Raw genomic sequence first — 23,341 nt, forward strand, 5'->3', positions numbered from 1 at the left:
GCTTTCAGCCCAGGTCTGGAAACTATAACCACTGTTAGCTATGTTTACCTTTGGTCTTAGGTAAATGTAATGTTTTTTCTGCCAATCAGAACAGATCATAATCACTTCTAAAACTTTAGATGCACATTTATGTTAAATACTTAAAAACTCTCTGTAACTATCCAACTCCCTCCAAGAATTGACACAAAAGGTCAACCTGGAGAGGACCATGGGGTTCCTGAATGCATCTGGAAACCTGATACATAACGCCACGGATTTGCTTAACTCAAAATCTGTGGAATAGCCAGGAATCACTCAAATTTCCGTGAAACTGACAAGGATTTTGCTACAATACAAGTTAATGACAGTCATATCCCGTGGCTATTCCATGGATATTTTTTCCTATTGGTTTGTGTCCAAGTCACGTGACTTTCAAGGTTCCGGCGGTCAGAACAAAAAACATGGCGGACAGTTAATATTTTGACTTAGTTTCTGCGTAAAAATTGATTTTGATTACATTTCTAGCGAGAAATATATGTTTTATTTTCTAAATATTCATTCAGTGAATGTACATAATCACTTTGTAGTGCATACAGTATGTAACTACTAAGTTATGATTTACATTACTTATTGCATCAATATGTAGGCTTCATCCTACCAAGGTTATAATAGTTTTGGATTTTTCATTAGTTTTAGTTTTAATTTCATTGTGATTTTTGTTTTCAAATTCAGTTAATTTTAATTAGTATTTAGAGTATGTTTGCTAGTTTAAATTAGTTTTTATTTTTTGGAATATGCTCAATTTTATTTTTTTAAAATTAGTTTTAGTGTTTTAGTTTTTTTGTAATGGGGTATTTGTTGGGTGCCAGATTCAATAAGGTCACAATAAATGTTGCCTTTATTTCCTTTGTCTGATCCATCTCAGCCCCAATACGTTTATTAAGATATAAAACCATAAAACCAGATAGATGAAATAGATTTCATATCAACCAAAAATGTATATGTATGAAAAAAGTTGACAAAGACGAAAACAAAGGACATTTTCACTTTAGTTTTTGTTAGTTTTGTAACCACAAAGTACAGTTTCAGTTAGTTGTCGTTTTAAAAAAAAACTTACTTTATTTTTAAAAAAACTTTATTTTTATTTCAGTTAATGAAAATTATTTTTCAATTCTAGTTTTTGTTATTTCGCTAGTTTTCGTTAACTATGATAACCTTGCATCCTATCCCTTGAGCTCAGAGCAGATGAAGAGCAGCAACAGTTAGTTTACATATGTTTCCATTAATTTAAATGAGGATGTGTTTTCTACCTGAAGGTTGTGGTGTTCTGCAGCTTAATGATCTGTGACTGGCTCAAGTTCATGGACACCAGGTTGTACTGAAGGTCCTGCTCAATGGAGGTCAGAGAGATGAAGAAAGACTCCACATACCTGCAGACACACAGTAGCACAGACAGAAGATATGGTGAGGATCAGGCTGTTGACATTTAAAGCTCATCCACAATGTTTTTGAATTATTGGGGTGACACCGACAAGCTTATACACACCTTCTCATTCAATGTTTTTCTTTATTTTTTAAATTATTTTAAAACATGAATACTGAAGACATCAAAACTATGGAATTATGTAGTAAAAATAAAAAGTGTTAAACAAACCAGAATGTGTTTTATATTTTAAATTCTTCAAAGTAGCCTTTTGCTTTGATGTCTCAAACACATTCAGAAGTCAAGAATTACACAAATTAACTCTCGACAAGCTGCTCACCTGAAAACCATCCAGGTGAGCAGCTTGTCGAGAGTTAATTTGTGTAATTCTTGACTAGTCCAAATAAACAACTTTCTCAAAGAAAAAAAATAGCGTTTGATACGATTGACCAGGACATAATAAATCGCCTGTAAAAGTTGATTGGTCTGCCTTGGTCCATTACTGTTTTAACAAAAATATAAAAGCTCCATGTCAAATTTTAGAATTTTTATTAACATTAGGGTAATGCAATATATGAAGCAAATCAAAATTAATTTTTGTAAATGTCTAATCTTTAGATCACCGTCCATTACATCTTGATATTGGCATCCTTTGAACACGTTCAGGTTGAAGAGATTGAATGTTCAATATCTTGTGTGTCACCATTTACATTTCTCAGAGCAACACATCTCCTTCATGGAGTTGATCAGGTTTCTATCTTGGCCTGTGGAATGTTACTCCATTCTTCCCGGAGGGCCACATGGAGCTGGAGCACATTATCCAGAACTGGAACACGGTCGATCCAGAACATCCCAAAGATGCTCTATGGGCGACTCAAACGGCCTATAGTCCGATAATTAACTTTCAGTTGCACAGCGCCCTCTGGTGGACGTCCCTGCATCCAGCAGCCAATGGCACCTCCCCGCATGATCTGAGACACCTGAGGCATGATGACTTATGACAAAATTTGACATATTGGGGTGGCCTTTTATTGTCCCCAGTATAAGGAGTGTCTGCTCATTCTGTCTGATCACCGTCTGGAAATGCCACACCCATGTACTGAGTGAAATCACTGCATCACTAAGCAAATGCTCACTGACAGAGAGATGGACTAAAAATGTTACACAAATCAAGAGAAATAATCCTATTGTACAAGTAAAAGTTAGCATATGTTCACTTAGAGTTGTTAACTCTGTAACCTTACTTAATGGAAAAAATATGTTTTGGGTTATTTTAATTATTTAAGTTACTATTATATACAATAATTATTTCATTATTATTCATGGCACTTTCACTACAATTTATGTATTAATTTTCATGTGTTATATTTAAGTTAATATTACTTGTCCCCTTGCCAAAGTTAATTAGTTCCTACCTGCCCTTGTTTTGGGGGACATTGTATGTGAGGGGTAGTCAAGCAGGATGTGGTAGCTTTGCAGGGTTTCTCTTGTGTTGTGACCCATTAAGTGGAATGCTGTATGCTGTCGTGCCGATGTTGGTTATTAAAGAAGATTCAGAAATAAGTGTGGAGTTATCTTGTAGCCCGTTCATCACCCATCAGCCTGAGAGACTGGAGAACGCTACCCCGACAAGAAATAAGGGTTACAACTCCATGTGGCATCAATATTTGACATGGGGCGTTTATATTTTTGTTCAGTAGAAATTAAAATGTATAATTCATTTTTTAATTGTTACTGACTGTATTGGTCCACATTTGCACTTTTAGAGTGATGCTGTCAAAAGTTGGTAGGATTTATCCTCTGGTGACCATGACTGTCCCACTAAATGTCCTGCTGATACATCTAATAATTGTTGAGACATTTCACTCTGTACCATGATACTGGACAATCATACAGGTGACCTGCCACTTCAAAGCTGTCACAAACTTCTGAATGGTGAGGGACAATTCAGGTAAAGACAACACGCTGAACAAACAGGGGGATTTGGACACAAATCTCCCACTACACCATGACATGCAGATAGAGCTGAGTAAGTACTAAGACAACAAGGGAAAAGAAAACAAGGGATATGAACCACAGTCAGAACCTGGAGTATCCCAGCTGCCTGCAGGCAGAGACTCCCAGCCAGTTGTTCCAGCCCTCTGAGCACACTGTCCTCCATACTCCCCCTCTCTGGACCTGCAGCACCGAGCTCCTCCCACTCAGACGCACTGACACACACAGACAAAGGAGGAGTTATATAAATAGAGGTGGTCAAACAGGTAACATCAAACAGATTGAAGAAATTATCACTCAGGTCCACTAACTACCTTTTTCCTGAGATTTTAACAGCTCAGTTGTATCTTGCAATCAAAGTAACACCCTTTGGTTCAACGATAACAGGTCAAACTCCTAGTAAGTTAAGCCTGAGTTAGAAGACCTAAAATCACTTTAAACCCTTGTCATTATTGAAATTTGTTAAATTTAGTGATTCATTCAACAATTCCACTATATTTTCTGTTATAATTACAAGAATTATGTCCCACCAGGTGTAAATGCTCCCTGTGTGACCCGCAACGTAATGAATGCTCCAAAGATATGCCAAATTTTAGTGAGGGAAACATGAGCATGGAAATTTCAAAGTGACCTCTGACCTCAAGATATCTGAATGAAAATTTAAAATTGGTTATTTAGGTATCCATGAGTCTCCTCTTTACAAGCATACATGCCCACTTTATGATGATCCCATGCAGCTTTAGGCAAAAACTGTAATAACATACCTATAATAGGGTTTTCCATGCTGTGTAAATGTTATTTTTCGCCTATTGTATTTGAATATCTCTGCATACTGGATAGTCTTGGAATTGCATAAATTGGATATCACTACAAATTTGAGACTCTTGTTGATTCAATGAGCTCATTTATTCATGTGTGATGATGTTCATCCCCACAGTATCTTTATTATAATGAGAGTATTTTTTAAACTTGGCCTCACTCTATAAAATGACAATAATAATCACAGCCTCAGGAAACTTTACAATAAGCTTGTTTTTCAGCAATTCACAGAACAGAAGTGCTCGCCAGCCAAAAGCCAGAAATCTCCAAAATGTCAAAGTTTTTTGGTCTTGTCGTATTTTGAAGTGACTTTTTTCTTTACCATTTTCAACAACTCTTGAGTTGTCAAAAATGGGTAAATTTACCACCAAATCTGTGTAACAAATGGTATCAACCCAAAAATTGCTGAAACAACATGAGGAATGAGAAAAACTTAAGAGATAATTGAGCATCAAAATGGCCTTCATATATTTTCTTCAGAATGTTCTAAGCCCTAGTACACTCAGTGCCTAACCAAGAACTTGACAAACAGTGCTGAACTACTTTAAATAACGTTCAGGTTCCAGCTTTCAGATGGTGAACTCATATTCATTAAGTACTGACCTAAAAGTATTCGACTATAAATAAATAGAATCAACCTATATAATACCCTCCATGTCAGTCTCAATGACTGTAGATTGTATAATGTAATGTAATGTAATGTAATGTAATGTAATCTAATATAATCTAATATATATAATATGGTTGCTGTATGAGAGGTCGGTAGTGTAGAGGCATGTTTTTATCTCACTGAAATACTAAAACTGACACCTGTCCATCCCATTTTATTTAAATTCTCCTCTATTGTTTGTAGTTCTGTTGGTGGTGCTGTTTTCTTTTAAATTTTGAGCAGGTATGTTTTGATTTTGCAACATTTTGCATTTGTTTTTACAAAGAAAAACAATTTATAATAAATGCTGTAAAAAAAAAAGTATATTTACTGTAATTTGTATGTACGTCCCGTTGGTACTTGATTGCAGACTATTTTTGAGTTTGACTTTTGACTTTTTAAAAAAATTAATCACTCACCACAGCCGAGCTCGTCTTCACCGTTATCACAGTGCACCTGTCCATCACACTGAGCCGAAGGGCGGATACATTTAGAAGATGAGCCACAACGAAACTTCCCCACACAGCTTAAACCGACTGTAGACACACACACACACACACACACACACACACACACACACACACGCACGCACACACACACACACACACACACACACACACACACACACACAAAGATAGAAGGGGCAACACACAGAGAGGTGTGTGAGACAGGTGAGACTGAATGAGACACATGTATGTCTTGCATGTTTCATTGGTGGGTACGAATAAATGATGTTGTATGCATGCAACATATCACACTATGGCAAGTATGAAGAGATCACGAGAAAAGGGGCCGTTTCAAGCTGGTAACAGTGAAGATGGACTAGCATGTGCGAACATGAGACCAACTTTAAGTCCATCGTGGGGCCCTATGTTCCCCGTTTTTCCCATAAGGGTCCTGTGTTCCCCTGTAGCAATACATACCGGGGAACAGAAAAAGGATCCTATGTTCCCCGCAATTATCAATCTTTGCGGTAGACTCTCAGCATGGCCAGCAGGCCTACCGTCACATGGCCCACCTTAGCTCAAGCAGCCCAAAACTTAAATTTACACAGCAGCTACTTTCTGGTTACTTTGCAGTTCATTTTTTTGCTTTTTAAATCTAGGATTACTCATGTTTGTATATTCCCACCCCTAATCATATTGTCTTGCATCGAGGCTTAGCTTTTTTCTTTGAGGGTTATGGTTATGGTTATGGTTAGGTTATTTAGGTTAGGGTTAGGTTATTTAGGTTAAGGTTAGGTTATTTGCATGTGCGCGTCAAACAGTCCGTATGCCTACATAGGCCTATTTGCCATGGAATTTGGCAGTAATAGTGGAAAAAGGAACAGACCGGGAAACATAGGACCCTTTTTGGGAAAAGCGGGGAAAAAGGGTCCTATGTTCCCCAGTCTCATACAAAGAGATACGCTCCCTCTATCACGCTCCCTCTATCGTCTATCATATTACACATATCCAGGAAAGCGGACAAGGTGTCCATCTACATGATGAACAAGAAAGGTCTCCAGTCATGCTAGCTGCATGGCTGTAGATAGGCACAGCTGTGAGTCATTTGCCAGTGCCAGCAGGCTAACCCAGCAGTCTCACAATGATAATGCTAACTTGCTATAACCAGGTATAATGTTTACCATTGTTTAACACCTTCACCATGTTACTTTAGCATGTCAGCATAATAATATTCACTAATATACAGTACTGTGTAGGCATGGTGTTAAACAAGAATGTTTTCAAAAGTAGGAATGTCAATAGTTTATTTTTATCAAACTGAAGAAAAATCTAAATCAAATCAATATTTGGTGTGATTAACCTTTTCCTTCAAACCAGCATCAATTCTTCTAGGCTTTTTTTTTAGTGGGTGGGAATCATATTCTTCAGTTTTGGGCAACAGTTTACTTGTGACATTTCATCTTCGTTTTAATGGTTTGATATGTGATGGTAATCTAATATTGTTATCTTTGCAGACATAAATATGGCGGAAGTACAGGTCCAACAGAGTATCAGAAGGAAATATATCAAATGTCTGCTGAGAAATCAGATAGTTATAGTCCATGAGCCTGATGGTTGGCCATGCCAATATGAAGGGCCCATTTCTCATAGTTCATTCATTCATTATCTTAAACCGTTTATCTTATATATGAAAGGTATATTTTTAATGTAATTTTTTTTAAAAGGTATATGTCCCTAGTGTTGGAAAATGTATGACAGCACTGCAGCAACAGTAGCTTTCTATGTGCTTTTACTCCTTTTTTCATCTCTCCGTCATTATAATTTGTCCATGCTTTCTTTCCATTTTACATAAAAATCCAGTATAAAAGAGGATAACCTCTGCTGAATATCATCAAGTCATATATCATTGTAAAGCTTAGACTATTATATATCTACCAGTCACATTTTTATGACACTGAGGACAAAATAATCTGACCTTTGACCTCCAACACTGCCATATGGCAAATTTTGAAAACCTCTACAAATGCTTTTCTTAGTAACTTCATATTGACTGAATGTGCATATGGGCTTGATGAATGATATATTACATGTAAAATAATGTCAGTATTTCATATCAGAATAAATTTTGTTTGTTTCTGATAGAACTGTTCAAATAACTCTGTTATTGGGGCAGATATAAATAGCTTAATTAGCTTAATAGCTTGCATTTAAAAAAAAATCACAAGCTTTCCTAAGAAAATAAGGCCTATTATTTTTATAATATATTTTAATAATATATGTTTTTCCACTCCTACCCCATTGTCAAGATAAACATGTCACAAATGATGGAACCCATATTCAGTAGCCATGGCCAGGGGCATGTAGCTGGTCACTGTAGTTGTCAGTTGTTTTCTCCTGTAGAACGAGAGCTACAAATTTAACTAAAGTTCTAAACATTCTGAAACACCACCAGAGACCATTTTGGGGAGTCTGGCTCTTGGACTATTACTGACTGCAAAAAAACACTGTGAGACACTGTGTAATTAAATTAAATGAAGCTAGAAGTGGAATGAAATGTGACAGTGACCCAATGCATTCTGACTGCACTGTGTGGGAGGGACCTCAATTGTATAACAGGTAAGGACCACATCAAATATTGATGGAACAAAGGCAGTCCATGCTAGAATGGCTCCACTATAGCCAAATAGACAAAATTCACACAGCACTGAGCTCCTTACCTCCAAGGCCGATGCTGAGAGCCAGAATGACCACCACGATGAGGCACAGAGCCATTAGCAGCTCAAAGCGGTGGGCCATCAATCTGTTCTTCCAGCTATTCCCCAAGTCATCCTCTATTGACGAAATAGTAAATGAATATCTACAATGTTTAAATACTTTATATTAAAAGCTGTACAGTTGAAAGATCAACAGGAAATTAGATAACTCCAGAGAAAAGCTGTAATAATACTTACATATATTCTATGAAATGTGATTTTCTCTAAGGAACTGTATAAGCATTGAAAAGCCTATGAAACACCATTTACAAAAATTTCATCTCTTGCTTTGTAACAGTTGTTCCAGTTGCTGGTCACTGTAGTTTTTAACAAACTCTACTAAAACAGGAGGAAATCATGCAATTGTTGGGGACTATTTTCAGCGGTGGATCATTACACATTTGGTGCTCTCCTTCTGGCAGCGGACTGTCAGTGGGATTGAGTCAAACACATGTCAACACATGGTTTCATGGTAATGAAGGAACATATGTGACAGTGTGTCTCACTGGAGATATATTGGGCTTTGGATACACAGACAATCATTTTTGCTTGATATATTCATTGTTAGTTTTGGTCTTTCTTTTTTTTTTAAAAAAGAAAAAGATGAATAGTAAATAACAGCATTTCACCAGTATATGCTCTGGTAGTTAATTGGTAACAACTGAGTTTATGTTAAGATAACCTGACCAAAAAACCTTGTTTATATGTAGTGTAAATGCAAACCAAAACATCTGTTAAAACATCATATGACTGTCCATACTTTGCCCTGCCCACTTACTGCATGTTACTGTTGATCAGTCCTTTGCCCTTCAACCTTTTTTAAAACGGCTGTTTTTTTCATCTTTAAAAAAAAATTGAAACTACAGAGTTTCTCTTCTGTTTGTTCTTTTTCCTTTAAGAGCCAAAGCAGCAGCCCATGGTTAGTGAAGGCCCAATTAAGATTGCTCTATTTATTATTTTTGTTGATGAATTCCACTCTTGAGTCCGGCATCCATCAATCATCATAGCAAAAATTTACTTTTGATATGACTTTCAGAGTTGGATGTGTTAAAGTGGGATTGGCTCCAGCCTCCTGCAACCACAGTTCAGATAAGCAATTAGGGACTGCGCAGTTGTTGTTTTTTTGTGGTAGTTCCAATTTTTAGGCTTCATACTTTGGTATACAAATTCCTCTAAAATAATAATCTGATCGAATTCAGATTTTGTCAGTGCACTCTTAAGACCTTAGTGATAGAAAGCTGTTTAATTTAATGGGAAGATACTGCTGTGGCATGGCAGTGAAAGAGTTCCCCCTCATCTACATCTTAATATTGACTCAGTTATAGTCAATATATATTTATGTGACAACTATAATTTGGTTTAAATTATATTGTGTTGTCTTCACTTAATATAGAGCAACATAATGCATGTTTAGTGTGTGTCTTGGAGCACCACATAGTGAAAGAGGTCATTTTTCAAGTTTCACCATGAAACAGGAGGTAACTTGGATTTTGGACTTTGTATAATCTGTCCTGAATTGTTCATGTTTAGTTCACACTACATGACCTTAGGCCTGATTTTCAACTTGGCAACGATGTTGGGAGCTCCCAAACAAAGCCCCAGATCAAAGATGTTGGCTCATTCCAGCCACCTAGCAGGCTTTGAAGGTCATGTAGTGTGCAGTTATGTTCCAATTGAATTATATTTACATTGGGTACATCTCATGTCTCTGATCTGATGTCTCCTTACTCCTCATGTGAACCGCAAGAAGTTCTTGTGCACCATCTTTATGACGGTTTTATAGCTCTTAATTGTGCTCCGAGGAGCCATGAGCGAGGAAACACATCATCAATGCAGATTCATACCGACGTAAACACAGAAAACTGATTAAACTCAATTGTATAACTCACAGTGATCACAGCAATCTACTTTGATTAGACATTACACATGTAGGCATTGGCTGTAGCACACAGAAAGTAAACATGCACTTCACTAACTACGCATGCCTATACTCATAGTTTTTAACCAATGTGTAGTGTTGATGAAGCGTTTGCTAAATCGTGCTAAAGTATATGTACACATGCACTTTATGTGTTAATATTCTGAATCGTTTGACACCTCAAGAGAAATCAATCAATCAAATTAAATCAAACCAAAATTACTTTATCTATCCCCGAGGGGAAATTCAGTTAGTCTGGCAGAATCTCTTGTAGAATGAGACAGTCTGATGGCTGTAGGAGAGAAGGATCTTTCGTAAATTTTTAAAACATTTTGTAAATGGACGTCGCTTAACATGATGATTTAGAAGAAAGCACTTCTCATGTGTCAAGGGACAATTAAGAGACATGGCATACACCCATTGTGTGGTCTCCACATGATGTAGAGGAACATAATGCATGTTTAATGCACATTCTCCGTGATACAGAACTTGCTCTGCGGAGTGTTCAAAAATCACGGCCTTGCTCATTTGCATCCTGCCAGTAATCACGACTATGGTAAGGACTTTGATCGCTGCTTGCAGCTTTAATACTGTTACAGTCAGGGGCATCGCTAGGATTTTGACACATTCGGGGCTCAGCCCAGAAGAGGTAACCAGATGCGTGCGCAGAGCGCGAGCCAAAATTGTTTATTTTTAAGACATAATGTTTCAGCCTAGGGACGCCACTGGTAACAGTCAGTTACATCATCTTACATTTTTAACAAACTCCACTGCAACTCCACCTGTGGCTGGCAATCTCTATATGTACTGTTGCTGTACTTTTAAAAGCTCTACAGGGTCTCACCGTGGATAAATGGCTGCACCTTGGTTATTGGCATGGTCGGGCTGGATGCAGCCGGAGGTCGGGGCTCCTCAGGTTTGGCAGAGTCGTTCACTGACTGGGCGTCAGCAGCAAAACTACCCAGTGGGCTGACGTTCAGTGTATTGGGGGTCTCAACAGTGGGGAGATCTTCTTCCGTCACTGAAACCACCTCTATCCTGGAGGGGTCTGGTTGCTCAGGTGCCTCTGCCTTTAGTTCCTAAGTGAACGCAATAGACAGGGAAATGTTCCATATGACTAATATGACTGATTTACTGTATTAAATATTATGTAAAGCCTAGCCAAGATTTATAAATGTATTTGGGATCAAACCACTTGACAACTTATTTGGGCTGAATGTGTGACTATTAGGAAGTAGTAGTAGGAAGGAAGGTGTTGAAGGATTCAGTCTGGTCCTTGCCAGAATTGACCAAGTGTAGACTAGTGCAGAGTATTTGGTGTTATCTGCCACCACACAAGTTCCCAGCTCCCCTTTTAGAAGGCTTTGACAGACTTCAGTACGCACCACCTAGAAAACCCTTATGTCTTTGTGTTTTGTTTGAGGGGCGGGACTTAATGAAGGGTCAATTGCACAGCTCTGCTCAGTTGGATTAAAGTAATGTTAAACAACAAGTTTACATTTATATAAAAAAAAACAGAATAACAGGAGTGCTGCTGGTGTCCCTAAATACAACGGTGCTCCTGCAATGGGTAAACAGTGAACTCAAAAGAAGAAAATGCAGGCACTCTGGTGGATTGACAAAAGTTAAAAACCCTTTATTTTTACATGGGTTACATCTAAAAACACAATGATACACCCTGAGGAAGGCGCAAGTGGTGTTTTTAGATGTAACCCATGTAAAATAAAGGGTTTTTAACTTTTGTCAACCAGATTGCCTGCACTTTCTTCTTTTGAGTTTACATTTATGTTGTTTTCCCTCAGCTGAGATCTGCCACAGTCATAGACTGACTATTGACTACAGAGTGATGCTGTTTCCAAAGGAGTTGATGAGTGAGAGGCGGTTTTTAGCCGACTAAGCATAAACTAGAAACAAAAACTGTGTAAATTACCATGGCAGGTTTTAGAGTTAGGCAGACAACACTGCCTTTAGACTCTACACCTCACTAACCCACTCATGCTGCTTCATGGTACAGCCTTCTGGTCCTGTCTGTTCTGAGTGGGCTTGTATTGTTTGTCTGTAAAGGAGGAGAGCTGATAAAAAGTTGTAGTGAAGTCGGACAGTTTCCAGCTGCCTTCAGTCTGTACAGGAACTTGCAGAAACACTTACATCCCATGTGATCTGATTTCGATTGATTAAAAATATTAACAGGCAGAACTCATTTTATTTTTTTCCTTTTTTAAATTTTAAATTTAATTTAATTTAATTTAATTTAATTATTATTTTTTTAATTATTATTATGATTTTTTACTGTATTCCTTGTCTGCATGCTGTGCTATTTGTTTATTTTTCCCCCTTTTCTGTGGTTTGTCATGTGAGTGCTTTATGTGGGAAATAAAAATAATTAAAAAATATTAACAGACCCATCAGTTTGTACACAGTCTCCAATACTGTTAAAATGCTATACAGGTGATCTGTGATTTTTTTTTTCATGCTTAAACCTTTTACATGACTCTCATGTACATCAGCATCATATCAGTTTGCTTATATAAATCAGCTGAGAAAACCGTCTGGCTTGGCCTGCTTGTTTTATTGATTTTCTAAGAACTGTCATGCACCGATTTAATTGTTAAACATTCTCCTTAACCGCTTATCTGAACTCTGATTGCACATGGCAGAATACAAATTGCTTAGTTTATCAATTTGTTATTCATGTGATTCTGGGTGACCCTTCCTTTTGTGTTTGAGACACACCACATTTTGATTGGTTTGTGTGACTTGTGCCCCTTTTTAAAAATGATTGTCTCTATCATTATTATTGATGGAGGGAACCACGTCTCCTTCATCCTGGTATAACACACCTTAAGTACCTTAAGGGTAAACATTATTTCCTTGAATGATGGCGCTTTATGATTTTTTGCCCCCATGAACACTGACACAGCATCCTTGTATGTCCTTTCCTCTCCTTGTCACTACCTTTACTGTGTCTTCAGTCTCAGCAATATGTGATGTAATGTCAGTGATATTTACATTGTGTTAATACATGTGTTCTGTTGCATTCCTTGTTAATTGTTACCTGTTGTAATGGGTCTTTACAGCAAAACAAGAGCACAAAACAACGTGCCAGGGCCATTAGAACACGTATCACTATCAGCACTGTTATGTTGTAGTAACCTTCCTCTCCTTTACATATTTACTTTAACTGTAATGATATATAACACATCATTTTCAATCTATGAACTTATTGTTCCAACATTAATTTAATTGACTATATTTAACCACTTACTGTTTGGGGAGTTGACGTGTCAGTAGCAGTGTTGGCAGCAGGATCTGCAAAAGAGATGCGAAAGAGTTGGAATGACGTAGAGATGACATTGATAGAGCAAAGACAAAAAAATAGGAAGTAAGGGAAGAAGATATGATGAAGGAAAGGGAAAAATAGCTAGGAGTCCTCAAGAAAAAGGCTGGTTGAGTTCGATTCCAGGGATTGATCAAGATATGTCCAACGTACTGATCTCAACGAAGCTTTTCGTCATCATACCATCGTCCACACTCAACTGTGCTTTGTCTAAGACCATGTCCCCCCAACTCCCTATGTCCCTCTCACTTCTAATGTCCTTACTCTCTGTTTCTTCCCTTTCTGTTCCCCCTCTCTTTTACTGTCCTAATGGCTGCCCTCCTGCCGTGCACAAAGAGACACCCGAGCTGGTGAGTTCTGCCACTCGGAGTGGGATCGGATGACCCTCCACCTCCCACTTTGTGGGTAGGATTACGTACTCTCGTGTCCCCAAAGTGTCCTGCAAGTTGGTGTGGGGAGGCAGGTGAAGGAGTATAGAAGCTGCTGTTCTCTGCAAACAGACCTATACACAGATACTGTAGTCTAAGGTAAATATCTCTTCACCCATAACTACATAGAATGTTCTGATCAATGTATTATTGTGGATGATTCATATGATATCTTACAAACAATAACCATTCCATTTAAAATCAGGGTTTATAATATATTTATGCTTCTGTTCTTAACTAATACAGTACAATGCAGCACGGCAAAGAACTTCACGTAGACAGTAACATTTAAGTACAAAAATAAAAAATTAAAATAACACTGTTGAGTTTTGGTTGCACTAGGACAGTGGTTCCCAACGTTTTTCTTGAGGGACCCACATTTTTACAATTATAAACTTTGATGACCCCCGCATTGTCCATTGCTTCTATGACACCGAACTCAATGTGACTTTCATGGTACCCTCTCTTTTTCTTTTTGAGATATTCAGCATTTTCGTCTCCCTGACGCTTCGACATTTTTCCATTAGCTCTCTGTTTCTGTTGTTAGGTGAGGTTACCACTAGGCGAGGTTACCACTAGGCGAGGTTACCACTAGGCGAGGTTACCACTAGGCGAGGTTACCACTAGGTGAGGTTACCACTAGGTGAGGTTACCACTAGGGGAGGTTACCTGTGTATACTGCAGGAGGAATGTTACATGTCCTTATTCTCACGATATAGCCTTTATTTTTAAACTTTTCTATAGTGATTTTTCTATTTAAATAAATGAATAAACGTTTAATGTAGCCCTTATTTAGTTGTTTTTGTCCCACTAATGAATTAAATGCTGGCTCATCTATATTTAACACATTAGATTTATTACATCCCATTAAATCAAGAGGGCTTTGCGATCCCCACTGGATCTTTGGCGCCCCCCTTGGGTGGTCGGGCCCCCCCGGTTGGGATTCACTCCACTAGGAGACAGAGATTTTTTCTGTTTGGTTCCCAAGCTGCAATGTGGCACAGAGGGAAATGCTCAGACGATCATGGGCTGACCTCTTCCCTCTCTGGATGAACTGCACCGTTCCTGCTGCATCAAAAAGGCCAATTCCATCCTGAAAGACTCATCACACCCCGGTCACAAACTGTTTGAACTGCTGCCATCAGGCAGAAGATACAGATCCTTAAAAATCAGGACAAACAGACTAAAAATAGTTTCTACCCAACAGCCATTATCTCGCTGAACGGTGCTACCAAAGCATAGCTTTTATGTTTTACATTTTATGAATGTGGATGTGTATGGGTGGGATATGTGTGGGGTGTGAGGTTTTTATGCACTTTTTTATGTCCATAGTGAGTTTTTACTTATTTATTGCTACTACTTGATGAGACCTGCCCTGTGTAGCAATGTGTCTAAAGTGCTGGGAGGTTAGGCCGGTAAATGGACAGCACTTTTCTAGTCTTTGCTTCCACTCAAAGCGCTTTACACTACAGACACCACTAATTCACCAGTTCACACACACTGGAGGCTGAGGATACCTTAACAGTGTCGCCTGCCACCATCATCGGGAGCAGCATCATGCTAGCCTGGGTATACCCAGACTGCCTTGCGCGCTCGATTTCATTTCGAACTGCCAAGGGGTCTGGCAACCAGGGAGGTTTCTTTGCCCTGTTTTAGGGATCCAATCACAGAACGGGGAGGGACGCCGATGACGCGTACTACCCGGCAGACGGAAGCTTGTAGTTTTCTTACGAATCCAACATGGCTGCAGCAGACGCGAAACTCTCTTTAGCTGTAGATGATGTTTTAAATAGTTTAGAGCGAAAGTTGAAAGGCGAAAGGTCTCTCAGCGGTTCCGCTGTCCCCCGGCTCGTAGCGAGATCACCGGCGTTACGGTAGCGGGGCTAGACAGCATTATGGTAGCCCCGCTACGAGCCGGGGGACAGCGGAGCCGCCGAGAGACCCGCAGCAGCTTGTTTATTGCCCATAAAATCAGTGGATGTGTGTGGCTGAATGACATGAAGGGGAATAAAGCGTGAAAATAAATAATCTTGCAGAAAGTGAGAACTGGAGAAGCAAAGCAGCAAGCAACACTCTCTCACAGACACACACACAACAAACATCAATTTCTGTTGCTCTACTACGTCATCTGGTATAACTGATACGATTGGCTAAGAGCTACCTACAGACGCTTTGATAGACATTCTAAGCGCCCAATAAACGGCTCCGGAGGATCGTAAACCACGCCTCCTCTACGGAGAAATGAACGGCTGGTTCTCAGACTAGATCTCAGTTGAGATTAGTCTGGTGTTAGCCAGGCTAGCATCATGCAGCAATTTGGGACATTTTGGTCATGTAGGCCAGGGATCGAACCACCGACCTTACGGTGGTTCGATCTCTCTACCACAGCCGCCCAGGTGTCTATGCTTGCATTGTTCAGTTCCTTTCAAGGTTATAATAGTTTTGGATTTTTATTAGTTTTAGTTTTAATTTCGTAGTGAATTTTTGTCTTCAAATTCAGTTTTAGTTTTTAGTTTTTAGTTTAGTTTTTACGAACAAAACACTGGATTATGTATGAAAAAAGTTGACAAATACGAAAACGAAGGACATTTTTCACGATCATTTTAGTTAGTTTCAGTTAATTTTGTAACCACACAGTACAGTTTCAGTTAGTTATCTTTAAAAAAAAAAAAAAAAAAAAAAATAGAACTCTCGTTTTTATTTTTATTTCAGTTAACGAAAATGTTTTTTTCAATTCTAGTTTTTGTTATTTCGATAGTTTTCGTTAACTATAATAACCTTGTATAATAACTATGCCCTGACCAATGCGCTGTCCTAACTTTAATAACTCAAGGTTAATACTCAACTCATTTGGGTATTAGCTATTGTTATGCAGGGTCTTGCCAAGAATTTGACCACTAGTGGCAGGTGGACCACTGAATGGATGTTTTCACTCTTTATTTATGTTGCATTAGTTTCTCCTTTTCTTTTGTCATAATTTAAACAAACACTAGAGGGCGCCGTCTCACACAAAATAATTACAATCAGGTCACAATAAGCTGTGCCTCTGTGGTTATCTATGAATTACAGTGCAATATGTTTTATAGGCATAACTTCAAACAGTAGTAGAAGTAAGTAGTAGAAGTATTAGTAAAACAGCCTGTTCTCATGTTATGTGACAAGGTTTTCTGTGATTGTCCAGAGTGATTTCTTTAAATACACATTTTTCTTGAGTTTTTTTAAAGACAATTATTCAATGCCCTGAGAACCACAAATGTACTTATTTTGCCTATATTGTATATCAGGGTTGAAATCTATTTGTATGGCTCTTAACAACTGGGTAAGTGAGAGGTTGTTTTAAAGATATTTTTTTGGCCATTTTTTGGGCTTTATTGATAGGACAGAGTGAAGGGGGAGACAGAGGGGAAGACATGCGGGAAAGGGCTCCAAGTCAGATTCAAACCCGGGCCGCCCGCTTCTGAGGACAATGCCTCTATGGTACACGCTCTACCAGGTGTGCCACCGGGAACGCCCGTGAGAGATTGTTTTAATTGGTTGAAATTATAATTAAGTCCAACCTACTTTATCTCTCTCTTCCATTCAGATTGATGTTTTAATGACTGACTTCACCTCAAACTGTCAAACTAGACAGCACTGATCAAATATGACTCCAGATGCTGTTATTGCGTTGTTTATTTCTCACCTCAAATGTTTCCAGAAACACATTTTAGCGACTTTTTTTATCTGTAATTTGAGAAAAGTTTGTACCTAGCTCCCACCTGTCTGTGTGTACATCACATGCTTCGTTGCTCTGATTGGTGGTGGATCACGTCTTGTTGCTATTTTTGGTTGTAGGTCTATTCAGATTGTCTGCACCAGCTGGTAACTCCCCATGGTCATTTTGTCTCTTTATTTGTCATTTTGTGTCTTTGTGTAACTCCAGAGGGTTAGCGTAAAATGAATCTGGATTTATCTGAATTTGTGGAAGTCTGTAAATCTAAATATCTAATCCAACCTGCAATCGACTAATTCAAAACAATATGATTATAACAAACATATATTTTATTGAACATGCATTCTGAAACAATAATAAAAAAACAGACAAAATAAATATCAAAAATAAGGTAAATATAAACAAAAATGGTACATCTATTCTCAGTCATTTACCATGCATGTGCAATTTTCATAACAAACAACAGAAGAATGATGCTGTTTATTGTCGTTTGAACAACCTTTTTGTCCCATCAGCCAGCTCCTGTTAAGTGCTCCGTGCACATATGAATTGTTATTGTCTCTTTGTGAAGTGGTTAGTAGTTCAGTCCGTCTGTACCAACATCTGCAACATGTCTCTGCATTGCACCTCAAGCAGCCAGCCGTTGTTTGCTGAAGGATCCTCAGACTTTTGAGGCTTTTGAGCAAGTAGATTCAAGATGAGTAGATGAGTGTGACATAGCATTTGAGCTCAGTTCAGGCTTTGTACCTTCAGTACGTAATGCTTTCAAGAGTCCCACCAACTGTGTCCCTTGAATGTGGAACTAGTTTGAGTTTGTCCATGCTGTAGTCCAGACCCGGTTGCTGTGTAGAGGATCAAGGTGTCCTCCGAGGTAGAAAGTGGGTACAGGACTGATGGCGGCCCACATTGTTGCCCCTCCTGAGCTCTCCCTTGTGGGAAAGAGCCAGATAGATGCCTGGGTGAGACAGAGAGGAGTAGGTGGTGTAGTGGTTCTCCTCCAGGTTCTCCTTCAGCAGACAGTCGTCAGAAAACTGCTCCTGGTAAGGACATCAGGATAACATTTAATATTGTTGTGTATTGCAAGGTTATTATAGTTAACGAAAACTAACAAAATAACGAAAACTAGAATTGAAAAAACATTTTCGTTAACTGAAATGAAAAGAAAAAAACCATAACTAACTGAAACTGTATTTTGTGGTTACAAAACTAAAATTATAGTGAAAATGTCCTTCGTCCCTCGTCTTTGTCAACTTTTTTCATACGTAAACCTTTTTGGTTGATATGAAATCTATTTCATCTATCTGGTTTTATGACTTAATAAAATTATTGGGGCCTAGATGGATCAGACAAAGAAAATAAAGGAAACATTTATTGTGACCTCATTGAATCTCGCATCCAGCAAATACCCCATTACAAAAAAAATAAAACTAACACTAAAAATAATAAAAACTTTTCCCCCCAAAAATAAAGCTAATTAAAACTAGCAAACTCACTCTAAAAACTAATTAAAACTAACTGAACTTGAAAACAAAAAATTGACAATGAAATTAAAACTAAAACTAATAAAAAATCCCAAACTATTATAACCTTGATGTATTGTGTTTTGGTTCCATTGTGCAAAACTGTTTGACCCCGGCCCTGGAAAGTGCACACTTTCTCTCACAACATGGAACATAAGTCAACTGGGGTTACATACCGCTCCATATGCCAGTCCTCCCTCACTCATACAGAGGTACAAGCCACTCTTGACTCCTTTGATTCCCACGACTCCATGTTTCATAGCAAATACCTTCATCCAGCCTTGAAGATATTGAAAGAAATAGAGTGTAAAGCAGTGCATAAAAACTTGGAGGCATTCGTGGGGTATGTAACAGACATTTCTTAGGGCCAAATCTCAAACAAACAAACAAGAAGACTGCAAACCAATGAATAAACAGACTGTCAACAATGCAGCATTCAGAAACTCAGATCATTAACACATGGTCATGGTAAGGGCTCATAGGTGTGGAACTCACAATGCTCAGTGGGTTTGTGGATGCCTCCTACAGATCCGCTGGGCAGAATCTGGAGATGGTAGCCGATCCCAACACGGCAGTAGAGCAGCTGCTGTTTGACCCCCTCTTTGATTGGAGGACTGGAACCTGCATTGCAAAGAATGGTTGGTTGTTTGGAATAGATGACACTACTTGATAGTTTCACCGTAAAGGAACGACCAGAAGAAGATTATCTTCTAAAAGTCTGTACTTGTTATAAAATATAAATAATTGGGAGAGTCTTGCTGCAGTGTAATTGTAAAAAAATATTTCTGAGGGAATTCCCGTAAATTCTCCTGAACTGTGCAGTAGAATACAAAGTATATTTTTTATAAATCTATCTTTATACAACACTCAGATGTGTTATTGGAATTATTTCTGTGCGAAACCACATAACATGAAGGATTAAATGAGGCTCCAGTAGTCTGACTTCGACAAATCAAGTCTGTGTGTGTCATCATGGCAATATGTAGCTACCACAGAAGAGCTTTTTAGTACTTTGCCAGTTTCTATGTCTGTCTGAATGTCAGAGGACAGATTTTGGCACTTCAATAGCGATTCAAGGAAAAAAGATACAGTCACAAGAGTTTGCAGTTGGGATCAAAATCAAAAAATCTAATGAAACAGAAACAGAGTGTCCTTGCTCCTGGTTGTTTTGTTTTACCACAGACTTGAACAATTCTTAGATTGTCTTTTAAGGTTTCAGTCCTTGTTAATTTAGCAACACGTGGATACTGGTGGTCAAGGCAAGTACACTGAGTCCACATCTGTAACGTGTGACAAAATGATGCGTATCATCTTGATCAATGAGGGCAGCAGACTGGCTTTGAACAGCTATTCTGTCAAACAAAATGTGGGCTAAAGAAGAGAGTCAGCATGATATTTACTATGCCTGTATCGTTTTCATTGAATCCTTGTGCTTTGCTATGCAATAGAGCCTTTTTACAGCAGACATTTTGATAGTAATAAGAACGACAATGGTTTCGTTCCATTCCATTTAGATGTCCCAGTAATTCATGGCAGTGAGACTACTTTTTTCCTGCAGACACTAATGAAGGCACAAGTGTTACTACTACCATAATTAACCACTTTGTTCTATTCAAGTGTGCTAGTAAGTTATGACTGATATGACAGTGACATGTTGAAATGTCCTCTGTGAAAATGGTCAATAGCAGAGCTGGAGCACACATCTGAATGCATGGGTTGAATGTAAGTAAGTACATTTACTGGAGTAAGTACAGTATACGAGGTAGTATTTGGGTATTTCCATTTTAACCTACTTCTACTCCAGTACATTTTAAAAGGGTAAAATTGTGTTTTTTACTAAAACAAAAATATATGTTACTTTGCAGTATACAAAAACTTGCTCCATCTTTACACTTTAACATTCCTGATATTTACACATTAATAGGACATAATGGGTTATAATCCAGTAATATAAAACATAAGATTCTGAAAGGGGCCACTCTGCATAATGAATACTTGTACAATAGTATATGCTTGATGCTAATTGTTACTTATTTTTACTCTAGTAAGACTAAGTACTAAGTACTTGTAACAAAGTATTTTTACAGTGTGCTAAATTAATAATTTTTGAAGAAATACTTCTTCCACTTATGCCTAAAGGGAATGAAGCCACATTTATGTAATTAATCACCCAAACAAAGAAAAGAAACTATCATCTGTTAAATGATGATTTCCATTCTGGGAGCAAAGTAAAAGTAAAGAAAAGTAAAAGAGATCGTCAGGTAACTGCTAACCTTTTCCTTTTGGCAGGGTGTCCCTCATGTAGAGCTTCCAGAGGCCTCTGAGCCGTGCGCCGTGGTCTTCAGGTGAAACCACTGGCTCTTGTTTCTTTGCTCCCACACTGAAGATCAGGAGCAGTTGGAGGCCAGTCAGCAACGTCAAGGAAACATTCATAGTGAAACACATCAGACACCTGCCAGCAGAACAAGTGAGGATGTCCTACAAACAATCATGTCCTCTGACACAGGGCCACAGTCCTGGCTCCAACTATGAAAACACTTGAGCTCTACTGCCTGCTCTGCTAATCCCCAAAGCATACACTTCCTGCTTTTATCTCCTAAACGCCTCTTTCTACACTGAAGTGACACAGTGAGATACTCAACTGTACACTATAATTATCAGTGACATATCAGTAATCCTACCAACAACAGCCTTAACAAATGAGTGTTCCTTGAAGCTACCGCACAAAGCAACTTGTTGTATTCTTACTAACATAACTCTCCAGTTTTAAACCTTACAATGGATCCACTTTATAGTTTTACTTCAACCACTTAAGGACTGGGAAAAGCACAGTCATGGTAACTTTGTCACTTACATGTTTGGGTGGAGTCTGCGTACATGAACATGTTTTTATGTCGCCCAATCAGGCCTCTGACGGGCGAGAGACATGCAAACTGTCTGTTCAGTATCACAGTCACCGAGATTGGAGACAAAGCTGTGCTGATAGTGGGAGCAAATAAATACTGAGTCACAAAAGAACAAAGTAACCTCAACTTCGTCAAATCTTTAGATTTTTGCAGAAGTTTCCAGCCTGGCCACCACATGGCCAAAAGTATGTGGACACCTGAACATTGAATTCATATGAGATAATTGAACATGTCATGTCAAAACAATGTTTATTAATGTGTTGCATCAGTGAGGTCCAACACTGGTGTTGGATGATAGGGTCTGATTCACAGGCACAGTTCAGGTTCATCCCAATGGTGTTGGATGGGTTAGAGGTGAAGGCTCTGTGCAGCCCCAGTTCTTCCACACCAAACTGGGAAAACTGTTTCTGTATGGAGCTAGCTTTGTGCACAGGGGCATTGGTATGTTGATATAGGAAGTCTATTTATTAGGGTTGTCAAAAGTATCGATATTCAAAAAAGTATTGATACTAAAGCGTTGTATCCGGATACAATACTCATTTTCAAAAGGATTGATTATCTGAAGCTTGTTATCATAGTTGCAGTTTCTTTTTGCACAACTGTTTTATTATAAATATTTGACCTGTGGTTCTGTTAATTTTTACATGTTGCATTTTTCTTGTTAATAAAAATATTTCTGTTAAATTCTGGGGTCTTTGTTTTTATCCTTGTGGTATCGAAAATGGTATCGAGTATCGAATATTTTCCTGAGTATCGGTATCGAGTGGAAAATTTTTGTATCGTGACAACCCTACTATTTATACAATGTTCATTGTGTACATATGCATCATAGCAAATCGGGTAAAAACTTGCTGTAGGTCTATTTACAACCCAGATTTAAAACATAAATAAAACAGAAGACGATAACTTGCTTTTTGACATTTATAGAAAACTGTTCAAAGACAATATGACTAATGTTTTACCTTATTATGTCATGGATTTTTGTAGGTATATGCTCTGCTGACTGTGATGCCAGCAACACGTTGCTGCACAAAAAGTTGGACTAGACTTAAAGTTGTGGAACATTCCACAGGTAAGCAGGTTCATCACAAACAGGTGAGAGCATCATGACTGGGTATGAAAGAAGTTATGGATTTCATCTTCAATCCATATCATTAAAAATGACAGAGAATCACTGCATTAAAAACCAACATGATTGTAGAAAGGACATTAGTACATGGGCTCTGAAACACTTGAGTCAGTAAACACTTTTCATCACTGGATCTACAAATGACAGATAAGACTATGAGATGCAAAGAAAAAGCCATATGTCAGCAACTTCCAGACACATGACCCACTTCTCTGGCCTGAGCACAACTGAGATGGTCTGACATATAAGTCCATATTTCAATTTTTTTTTGGAAATCATGGATGTCAATTTCTCTGAGCTAAAAAGGAAAGGACCATCCAGACAGTT

General features: G+C 38.3%; 2 protein-coding genes across 2 annotated transcripts in view; both read right to left on the reverse strand.

The window, feature by feature from the left end:
* The window catches only part of tmprss3a (transmembrane serine protease 3a), a 28,761-nt gene extending 15,222 nt beyond the window's left edge, over window positions 1–13,539 (reverse strand). Inside the window, exons 1-7 of the mRNA XM_059342310.1 lie at window positions 13,473–13,539; window positions 13,248–13,291; window positions 10,817–11,061; window positions 8,029–8,123; window positions 5,285–5,401; window positions 3,489–3,612; window positions 1,290–1,409 (exon numbers count right to left, since the gene is read on the reverse strand). Coding sequence (XP_059198293.1) covers window positions 1,290–1,409; window positions 3,489–3,612; window positions 5,285–5,401; window positions 8,029–8,123; window positions 10,817–11,061; window positions 13,248–13,291; window positions 13,473–13,539 — 812 coding nt within the window. The remainder of the gene's footprint in view (window positions 1–1,289; window positions 1,410–3,488; window positions 3,613–5,284; window positions 5,402–8,028; window positions 8,124–10,816; window positions 11,062–13,247; window positions 13,292–13,472) is intronic.
* A 4,293-nt stretch (window positions 13,540–17,832) lies between these two features.
* Window positions 17,833–21,458, reverse strand: fgf9 (fibroblast growth factor 9). Its single transcript, XM_059343519.1, has 4 exons — window positions 21,253–21,458; window positions 19,475–19,600; window positions 19,156–19,259; window positions 17,833–18,496 (listed from the first exon to the last, which is right to left on the reverse strand). Exons 1-4 carry the CDS (start codon window positions 21,422–21,424, stop codon window positions 18,314–18,316), a joined length of 585 nt encoding a protein of 194 aa, XP_059199502.1. The 5' UTR covers window positions 21,425–21,458; the 3' UTR covers window positions 17,833–18,313.
* Between the last annotated feature and the right edge of the window lie 1,883 nt (window positions 21,459–23,341).

This window comes from Centropristis striata, chromosome 10 (genome assembly GCF_030273125.1).
Source record: "Centropristis striata isolate RG_2023a ecotype Rhode Island chromosome 10, C.striata_1.0, whole genome shotgun sequence".
NCBI lineage: Eukaryota > Metazoa > Chordata > Actinopteri > Perciformes > Serranidae > Centropristis > Centropristis striata.

Excerpts from the sequence above, each read along its gene's own strand:
- fgf9 (XM_059343519.1), bottom strand. The coding sequence starts at position 21,424 with ATGTGTTTCACTATGAATGTTTCCTTGACGTTGCTGACTGGCCTCCAA. Across the intron at positions 19,601-21,252 it reads CACCCTGCCAAAAGGAAAAG|GTTCCAGTCCTCCAATCAAA; the intron begins GTTAGCAGTTAC and ends TTTGCAATGCAG. Across the intron at positions 18,497-19,155 it reads GAGGACTGGCATATGGAGCG|GAGCAGTTTTCTGACGACTG; the intron begins GTATGTAACCCC and ends TGTCCTTACCAG.